The 10,301-nt window shown below is 37.1% G+C and overlaps 3 protein-coding genes across 4 annotated transcripts; 2 read left to right on the forward strand and 1 right to left on the reverse strand.

The window, feature by feature from the left end:
* The first annotated feature begins 1,499 nt into the window (after window positions 1-1,499).
* Window positions 1,500-4,357, forward strand: LOC113308678. Its single transcript, XM_026557146.1, has one exon. It carries the CDS (start codon window positions 1,962-1,964, stop codon window positions 3,840-3,842), a length of 1,881 nt encoding a protein of 626 aa, XP_026412931.1. The 5' UTR covers window positions 1,500-1,961; the 3' UTR covers window positions 3,843-4,357.
* A 75-nt stretch (window positions 4,358-4,432) lies between these two features.
* On the reverse strand, window positions 4,433-7,036 carry LOC113308680 (phosphatidylinositol transfer protein 3-like). Of its 2 annotated transcripts, none has more exons than XM_026557149.1 (6): window positions 6,739-7,036; window positions 6,344-6,454; window positions 5,944-6,120; window positions 5,617-5,715; window positions 5,219-5,437; window positions 4,433-4,846 (listed from the first exon to the last, which is right to left on the reverse strand). In XM_026557149.1, exons 2-6 carry the CDS (start codon window positions 6,410-6,412, stop codon window positions 4,628-4,630), a joined length of 783 nt encoding a protein of 260 aa, XP_026412934.1. In that variant the 5' UTR covers window positions 6,413-6,454; window positions 6,739-7,036; the 3' UTR covers window positions 4,433-4,627. The 2 variants fall into 2 exon arrangements, with proteins under 2 accessions (XP_026412934.1, XP_026412933.1); XM_026557148.1 differs by having other exon boundaries at window positions 5,219-5,461.
* Window positions 7,037-7,157: 121 nt separating this feature from the next.
* Window positions 7,158-9,196, forward strand: LOC113308679 (probable polyamine transporter At3g13620). The gene has a single exon (XM_026557147.1). The coding sequence runs from the start codon at window positions 7,264-7,266 to the stop codon at window positions 8,743-8,745; it is 1,482 nt and encodes a 493-aa protein (XP_026412932.1). The 5' UTR covers window positions 7,158-7,263; the 3' UTR covers window positions 8,746-9,196.
* Window positions 9,197-10,301: the final 1,105 nt, after the last annotated feature.

Genomic DNA, 10,301 nt, shown 5'->3' on the forward strand with positions numbered 1-10,301 from the left:
GATATGTACATAACAAGCATAAAAAGGTTTACCCAGTACATATTTATTGCACTGGTCGTATATATCCAGTAATACATGTTGATATGTACTAATTCAAGAACAAAGTACATCAACAGCACATATATCAACTATAAACTAGAGTTTTTAGCAGTACATAATAAAATGTAATGTAGGATCATACACAAAATATATGCATTACATATGGATATGTATTGTAAGATCATACGTAAACATGCAGTAGAAGGGTTTGAGCAGTACATATCAAGAATTTTAGTAATACATACTGATATGTACTCTAGGATCATATAGAAAATTGGTATAAAAAATCAACAAAAATAAAACTGAAAACATTACACATATTGGATTTAATTTTTGTAATTAGAAACAATACCTTTTTTTTTGGCAGAAATCCCAGGTTTCTTTGATGTTGGTTGAGTTGCAACACATTTCTTTTTCTTCTTCTTTCATGTTGTTTCAGAATCGGGAGTACCTTTTTCTTCAAAATCACAATCTTTTACTGATTTTTGGGAGAAGAATCTCGTAGTATGCTAATTCTTCTTAGTAAACTAGGGTTTTGTGGATATGATTTTTCAAAAAAATAAGGTTTTTGAGTATTTTATATAATTTCTTAATTGTAAATCTAGGTTTTGATCATTATCCCGTAATTTGATTACAGATTTAGGTTTTTGTGGATTTTTTACAGATAAGAAACATGAAGACAGAGGAAGAACGAATACAGAAGAAGGATGAAGAGATTCTGGGGAAAATCGTTTTTGTTCACACGAAAAGCTTTGAGACGTGAATCAATTGGTTTCACACGTGAGTATCGATGGGCAGGGAAGTAATTTTCAGTTTTCAAAAGGTTTTTGGACTTCCGGTTAAAATATTTTTCCCTCTGGACTACAGGTTAACCCGGATCGGGTTTTGTGGACCATCTAGCAAATTTCTCATTTCTGTAAAAGCTCCACCATGGAAGAAGAAAAACAAAAGAAACACAAATTGTTCATTTCAAAAGTCACGGACTGAAAAAGCAGTGCCCGGAGACACACGTACAAAAGCTCTGTACTGGAATTGCAAATATAGGATACAACTGGTCAAGCTGCACAATGTGGGTCTGCAGACATACTCGGCTTAGTTTGGTGGATTAGTAGTTAGACGACTCAAAATAGCCACGAAAAGGAGAAAAACAATGCTGTATTGCGGGACCTTCCTGTATGAGACAAAGCGGCCACTGCAAGAAGAGGAACCAATTGACCTGACCAAATGAAGCTTGTGAATATGCACCTTCCACGTACATTTTAGGTCCTACTACTGCTACAATAAGTTGGTTGTAATTAACACAATCCGAACTCCATTAATCATTTGGACCTACAATGTTACTACGTGAACAGAGATCGTATATTATCAGTTGTTCCATCATGTTTAACATATTGCTCCTGTACAGACTAACAAAATTTATCAATGAAAACGAATTGTCCATGTACTGGTGGCCTTCGTGTTCGGGTAAGAACTTTTTGGGTCAAGATGCCATGGGGTCTGATAAAAGTTGAACTTAGTCGTCACTCGAGGAGCAGAATTCCATCCGGTGCAATAAAAATGAAGATTATTTTAACCCTCAGGATGACTAACAGAAGCATCTGCAAGTTTCCAGACAAAAACTCGTCTGTAGAATATGGAACCCATTACCCATCCTTGTATAAAATCTCTGTCATATAAAAGCTTGTTAGGTACCAGTCCCAAGCTATGTCTTTACGTGCATATCAAAGGTCTAATCACCCAATATTTGGCTGTAAGCACATGACACAACATGACAGTACTTGCCTCTCTGGTCTGCCCTTCTACATCTACAAATACTAAAAGATTACGGAAGGAATTTCAAAACAACCTTCCTTTGTCAGATGCTTCGCCCATTTGGAGTTCATTTGAGTCGATAAAGAAACTGACAGTTTTAGAGGGAGTACATGGAAAATTTTACAGTATCATCGTCTCCATCATTTCATGGCAACATCTCTCGGAGACGATATAGCTTCAATGGTAGTGTTCAAACTGGACTTGCCTCTAATTCGCCAACAAACATTCCACCACCAAAACACCATCTCGAAGAGCCACCTTTCTCTACGTATCTCGGTGCACCACCAGGATCACAACAGAGTTATAAGAAGCCTGTAGTAACTCGAAAGTCCTTCGATGAAAATGAAAACGAAATCAGTATCTTTGCAGCTGAGAAATATTTTAATGAAACCCAACCACAACAACAAAGTAAAGAGAACAAGTTAAGCGTACCATCATCATCTACTGCAACTCATGTTAATAATGAGAAAAACGATAACAAAAGAATCGTAGAGAGCGATGAGTATGCGATGCAGCAAATTGAAAGAAATTCTTCTGTTTCGTCGTCTGTTGTTGATGGGTATGAATATGGGAAGAAGTACAGAACAAGGTCTGTTCAGTCAACAACTACAGTTTCATCTGAAGCTAGCTGGAATAGTCAATCTGGTTTGCTATACAATCTTCCACGAGGTTCAATTAATGGAGCTGCTATGAGAAATAATAATCTGAATTCAGAGCAGGGGAAGAAAAGTAGATCACAAGCAAAATGGATTTTTGGAAGAAAATGTTGCTTCGGCAGAAAATCTGTCCAAGTTCAGGAGAATCTTTCTGAACCATCTAAAATTCATAATCTCCATACCCATCAAGTACTAAATACTGGTTTTCATCTTAATTCCATGGATCAAAGACCCAAAACAGGAGAGATTGATATTTATAAACCACCATCGCTGAATGAGGGAACCAACAAATTTGAGTTCGAGAAGAACCTAAAGGGAAATGATGGGAGGGACAAACAAGAATTACCGTACAGAAATGCGGAAAAAGAAAATGAAGTTTCTGGTCATTCAGCTCATTTTGCACCGGAAAATAAGTTCACAGTAGAGATTGGCTGTCCACCAATCCCTCCAGGAAGGTCATTTCACGATGTCCAAGGATTCTCATTTCCTGCAGTTTTAAATCCTCTTATTGTTGGGAAACCACTGAATCAGCTCAACAGTTCAACTCGTGAGATCTTAGAGTCTATCCCATTGCCAGACAGCTCCATCAGACGAAAGTCGAATGAAATTCAGCAGCGGAAACTTATGTCACCATCCTTGGCACATGATCATCACCAGAGCTTCAATCTTCCGGTAAGTCGGAAACCCCAAACAATGATAAAAGATGAGGACATAGAAAGCGACACAAGTTCGGACTTGTTCGAGATAGAGAGCATCTCAACTCAAACAACATCATACCCAATTGGGTACCAACAAAGGGATTACAATTACTTGGAAGAGGAAATTTCAAGCTACAAAGCGAGACGACAAAGTTTGGATGAACCAACTACACCCTCGGTGGCGCCAACAGAACTTTATGAACCAAGCGAAACAAGCATAAATTGGAGTGTTACCACGGCAGAGGGAATAGACCGAGTTAGTTTCACAAACTTTTCTGTTGGAGCAGCTTCTCCAACAGATTATGAAGAAGCTCAATTCTTCATGCCTAGCAATGCCAACTCTACTACTGGTGGAGGTGGTGGTAGACCAAGAGTAAATGGGTTGCTGGGTTGTCGATCTGAAAATTCAGTTAAGGTGGATCTAAACCCAGTGAAGCATGTGGAAGAGCTGCAGCCAAGGAAATGCTATGATTACATACAGTCATTCAGGGTCGAAACAGATAGAATACAGGCATTGTCTAAGTTTGCTAACATAAGTTCCACAGATGTTAAAAGGTCCTCTATAATTAAGCCACCACTTCCAGGTACACGCTCACGTTCATCTCAGACATATTCTCATGCCTTCACGACACGTTAAGCATGGGAGTCTGTGCTAGCTTCTGATTTAGTGAAGCTAGGCACAAAAAGGTTTCCTGTTTTTGAATTTGCATAAAAAGGGTTTCTTTTCTTTCATATATATTGTTATGTGATGGTTAGGTATATTTGTATTCAGCTAATGTGTTGTCACGGAGATGTTAAATTTGCAACTTGCAACTCTATTCTATGGTAGTCCAAGTCCAATATAACACAAATGACACAACAGCTTATTTTGATAATATCTGTAGTCTGTACACTCCATCGCATGAAACTTACTTATTAATAGTAGGAATTTCATAATTTGTAAGGAATGAGAGATTTCGAATTCTTACACAGTACCATGACAATTTTCTGTCGGTTGTTGTTTTTGTTCTGTATCACGTCCAATCAGCTTGGGTTTCCTCCAAACTGCAGTGTGATCTGCAAAATCTGAAAGGAGTCTGTGAATCCATTGTAACCATGTCTGTTTACCAAGAAACAAACAGTAAAGGAAGAAAATAAAAAAAGATTGATACATGACTTACCTCTGTGAATTCCTCTAATATATTTGATTAGTAAGATTATAGATGAAAAAAGGAGAAAGCCCATGAATTACCCCAATGAATATCCAATATTTAAATTTTTAAACCAAATGCACGCGTACATATTATTTATACTTATTCATGTTTCAACATGTTTCTTAGCCTGGCTTATTTGTGTAATTGTGTTACATAAGTCCGGTGAACCACTATGTTGTGACCAGTCTGGCCTTCCTGTCCTGTTATCTTCCCTTCGACAGAGTGGTCGTTACTGAACTGATGAAATGCTATGAATCTTCTTGTCATCCTCCCTCATTGTTTCGCCATACTCTTTGCAGTCAAACACTTTTGGGTTCTGCCCACCTAATGCAGATTCTAGCTTCTCCATGTCGAAGAGGCCCTCCATAAACTTTTGACTTTCAGGGTCATTGGAATATACAAATTTTATTTTGCTAGATGTCCTCGCTTCAAAATATGGTTTCACTAACTGCAAAAGTGAAAATTTTGAAATGGAAAGTAAACTAAGAGAATGGCGAAACTGAAAAAATAAATACTATATATATAGGCAGCAGTGAGGATGATAAGGCAATGGAGCTGCTTTCACAGACCCTAGCTATTCCATCCAACCGAAGCCTCCAATCAGATTCCATTATGACTATTAGGAAACATTAAAATAATTGAAGCAAGCTCCTTGGATTAGTAAAACCTTGGACACTTGCCTTCTAAAAGCTAGGAAAATTGAACTTCGTTGTCGTAAATAAGTGAACACATATAAGATGTTCGGTCAAGGACTTGCAAACTATTAAGAATTAAAGCGCATGCATAAGGCGTGCATAACATGCGTAAAGTGTCGACTTACCATCCAGAAGGACTCAAAGATCTTTGGAGGATTGTAGAGGATGGCTTGTCCCAGCCTTTCAGGGTAATGGTCCTGCAGTATACGAGCTGTTTCCCGTGTTGTTTTAATTGATACACTCGACATATTCCATCCTTGAAAATCAATTATCCACACCATTTGCTCCTCACCGGGCGGCAAGTTCATTATGGCATTCTCCATGCAATAAACCAGGAACTTCATCTGCCCACTTGTTGAATATGTATTCTGATAATTTATGACATTTAAATTGTAGGACCAGAAAAATAACTCATATAAACGCAAAAGTGAAAGCCAAATTTCTGAATTTTCAAAATTTTAAAATGAAAACTGAGCATGTATGGAAGTAATTCTCGAGCAATATAAATTATAAAAACTTGTACCTGCAATCCAGGTCTCATAACAAGAACCGTCCTTCCATACTTGTCAGGATAGTTGGACCTGTATGTCTTTCCAGTTTCGGCTTCATGAGCAATCTCATCCTAACAAACATAAAATGTTGCGGATCAAAATAAAAAACAGAAAATGTTTATTGTCAGTTCCTCATACTAGTTAGATCTCTCAGTGCAACCTTCCTTTTTACAGAGCATTCATATGTTTTATACTTATATTATATCTCTGTATTTAACAGTGTTGTAGACATATGATATAGGTACAATTATCTCAAGTGCATACAAACTTGATCAGGACAAACGAAAAACACTGCATACCCAGCAAATCTGTTCTGGCTTATACTCCATTCTCCATTTTGCCGTTTCCCTTAACATTTGGCATGTTTTTTTTGTATTCCACTTCCTTGCTCTGAGATAGCGCAATATTGAAGCATCTGAGAATAATGTCGGTAGCTCATTAGCGGTAGAACCTATCATCTCTCTAACCTTATTGACCTGAAACAGATTGGTACCGCGATTAATTAGTGCATGGTACAATTTAACATTCTTGATAGCATATTCGAGCTTCCGCTTAAAACTACACAAATGGTAGAAAACTGCATACAGAATACTTGAAGAACTATATGTGTATATCACATTCATATAAGCATCAAAGTATTCTGTACTAGTATCCTGATAATCGACGCTATCCGTCTAAGCCAACAATGGTTGCATATACCTTCACTTGCTGCTCATCATTTTGCGAAGTCTTGTCTACCACACTTGATTGCAGTTTGTCCGATGCCATATTTCCGGTTTTGTATGGTCGATAATGGATATATAACCCCGTCTGAAATTGAAAGTCAGGAATCACTAATTAAACAATGATTTTGAAGTTGTATATAATCAATTAACCTAAGTAAAGATAATATATTACTCCAAAAGACACTATCTGAGAACTCAAACAGAGACAATAATAAAGACCATGTGACAATTCTACTGATTAATACAAGTTCTTCCCTAGAGTTGCTGTTTTGAGAGCATCAAAAGAATTTTCAAGAGAAAACCTGACTCATAAAAGTAAGGCTAAGAAGGTTTCTAAATCAGTAACACATTGAGAATTTTAAGACAAACCTATTCCGGAGGAAATAACACAAACACTGTATGTGCAGAAATGCAGAATCTCAATCAAACCAATTTGAACTGAATGCAGAGAAACATAATGGCACATTGGAATATATAAAGCTTTGGTCATATGTTGAAGAAGAGGGTTGTTAGTTGGATATTACAACAACATTTCAGCAGACTATTCATGCAGAAGAAGAATCTTCAATGAACAAACCATCTTAAATTTTAAGATCAATCTAAGAAATTAAAACGTTCAGAATTGACCATTTTGACTATATCATGTTGACTAGTAGGTTGTGCTTGCCGAAAATTGGGACTTTAATTTTTGGTTAGCCCGTGGTCTGTGGAGTAAAAGTAATTACTACTGTACTATTTATCCATACTGACTACATTTATCACCACTTATCACTTACTACCAGTCTGAAATGGAATTCAGCAGATTCAGGATATCCTTTCTATATTAATTAATTAAAGTAAGTATATAAATGTCAACAACAGCAAAATACATGTCCAAATACCAATAATAATTACATGGAGATTTCATTTCCCAACTCAACAATCAAATCTCCAACAAGAACAACCATGGCTACTTCTCCAGACATCAGTAGTCCATACAGAAGAATTGAAGATTCATTGGAAGAACAAGCTATGGATCCAAACACCAAAAAATCATCAAAAAAACTAACTCTGATTCCATTAATATTTCTCATCTATTTTGAAGTTTCCGGTGGTCCTTATGGTGAAGAACCAGCCGTTAAGGCTGCAGGACCCTTATTTGCTCTGCTTGGGTTTTTAATTTTTCCATTTATTTGGAGTATTCCGGAAGCTCTAATCACAGCTGAACTTGCTACTGCTTATCCTGGTAACGGTGGTTATGTTATCTGGGCTGATCAGGCTTTTGGTCCTTTTTGGGGATCTTTAATGGGTTCATGGAAATTTCTTAGTGGATCCATTAACAACGCTGCTTATCCTGTCCTCTGTGCAGAGTATGTGAAACAGGTTTTCCCTGTTTTGGGTCATGGTTTGCCTCGTGTATTAGCTATTTCTACATCTACTGTGCTTTTATCATTTCTTAATTATACTGGATTAACAATCGTTGGTTGGGTTGCTGTTGCAATTGGTATAGTTTCTCTTCTTCCATTTCTTCTCATGGCTATGATTTCCATTCCAAGAATTCGACCAAAACGTTGGGGTAGTACAGGTCAAAAAGGTGTGAAGAAGGATTGGAATTTATTCTTTAATACTCTGTTTTGGAATTTGAATTTCTGGGATAATGCGAGTACATTAGCAGGAGAAGTAGAGAACCCACAGAAAACATTTCCAAAAGCTCTACTTTCAGCTGGAATTATTACTTGTCTTGGGTATTTGATTCCTCTTTTAGCAGCAACTGGATCCTTAACGGTTGATCAGAACCGATGGGATGAAGGGTTTTTAGCAGATGCAGCAGGGATGATTGCCGGGCAATGGTTGAAATTTTGGGTAGGACTTGGTTCAGTATTATCTGCAGTTGGATTGTTTGAAGCTCAATTAAGTAGTAGCTCGTTTCAACTTGAAGGTATGGCAAATTTAGGATTCTTACCTGCTTTCTTTGCATGTAGATCAAAATGGTTTAATACACCATGGGTTGGAATCTTTGTTTCAAGTTTATTAACATTGGGGGTGTCCTTCATGGATTTTACTGATATAATATCATCAGCAAATTTCTTATATAGTCTGGGTATGCTGTTAGAATTCTCTGCATTCATTTGGTTGAGAAGAAAATATCCAAATTTGAAGAGACCTTACAAAGTACCATTGGGAATTCGTGGATTAGTTGTTATGTGTTTGGTACCAGCTGGGTTTGTGATATTTGTAATGGTTATTTCAAAGCCTATAGTCTTCATCATGAGTGGAGGACTGACTCTGTTTGGAGTTCTTTTCTATTTTTTCATGAATCTTTGTAAAACTAGAGGGTACATCAAATTTAACATCAAGGAAACAGCTACTGGAGAACAAGTGGTTGAAGGGCAATGAGAAAACTAGTGTTTTCGCCTATACATTGTATCTTTAAGATTGTAATTTGATAGATCAAGTAATTTGAGATTTTATATATTCTTTAGAATGGTTCTTAATTGTTTGTCTGCAATGTGATGGTTGCCTCAAAGTGCGTACCCACGCAAGGGATACCATAAAAGTCAAGCAGACACAGAAAAGGCATATCTCTTACCAACTCGCATACGGAAATTAAAAAAAATGAAAAAAAGGTGCGTGGAATTCAAAAGCCAACTCAGAACTCCCGAAGTGTGCATGATTCTTTAATCTGTGGCTCACATTTGGAGGTTTATTGACATGACGGTCCAGCTCAGTCATCATCATTTGTGATTTGTGAAGGCTACTGGGATTTGAAATCCTGATTCACCGTATAATGTTGACATTGTTAAATGCTTATTTGGATTATTTTATAAATTGCGATGTCCATGTTTCATTTTGATTTTTTTGTTTATCTTGCTAATTCAGGTGATAGGTTACCCTCTTAGGTCCTGAGCAAAATATCACCTGAATAAGTTTTGGTTACATACGGGAACTTTTGAGAAATTTTTTTGATGGGAAAAATACCTCTGGGGCATATTGGAGCAAATAGGAATTCGACATTGTCCTTCTTTTCCTTTCGGTTTTGAGCTAATTGAAGTTTTTAATTTCTACACTTGATTTGCCCTTCGACAATTTTTTTTAGTGTTATTAACTATCGGTGAATTTTCATCTATAATAATGGCAGTTTTCAGAATCTTAAACACTGACGGAATATCGATAAAAAGAAAAAAGAATATACTTATCCAACTATCTTCTAACAATGCAGTGTGAATCGTTGGATTATGTATATCTAATGGTCAAGAAACTTGTTTCTCTTTCCCGAATAAAATTGTTGTTTCCCTTTCCTATGCCGTTAGCTTGTAAGGTTGTGACAAAGAAACATGCATATGATCAAAAAGTTAAAAGAATTTTTTTATATATATCTATTTATGGGTGAAAATGGTTTCTGCTGATTTCGGTAATTTCGGGTGTGTGGGTGAGAAACGAATTTAAACCCTAAACAATGTACTGCACGGGAGTATTTTAGATTCGAGAGATCAATCTGTACAAGTCCGGCCTAAACCAAGAAATGGTCGTTCCAGACTTGATTCGGCCACAAAGTGAAGGAGAATGGGTTGGTTTTGGGGAGGGAGGCAAGGAAAGCGATGAGACTAGAATAGTTGATTTCTGGAAGAGTAGTTGGTTCTCTACGACTTGTATCAGAAAGTGGGAAGCTAACAAAAGTGGAAAGTTAGCAAATGTTTTCTGAGTGTTGTATGCTCCTGACTGAACTTGTCGTTCGGTGGAAATAGGTAAGACCTATTTATACAACTCGAGGTGTAACGTACTCTGGTCTCATTAAGGAATGGAAAAATGGGTGAGTAAATGGGAGGAGGTGGTAACCGTTAACGCATGGAATTGATGTTCCATAAAAAGAGTGTTTCACCATTACTCCCTGTATTTACTAACCGCCTCATCCTTATGACGGGCGTAGTGTACGCCTCACGCTGTAAACCGCC

The sequence above is a fragment of the Papaver somniferum genome, chromosome 9 (genome assembly GCF_003573695.1).
Source record: "Papaver somniferum cultivar HN1 chromosome 9, ASM357369v1, whole genome shotgun sequence".
Lineage (NCBI taxonomy): Eukaryota > Viridiplantae > Streptophyta > Magnoliopsida > Ranunculales > Papaveraceae > Papaver > Papaver somniferum.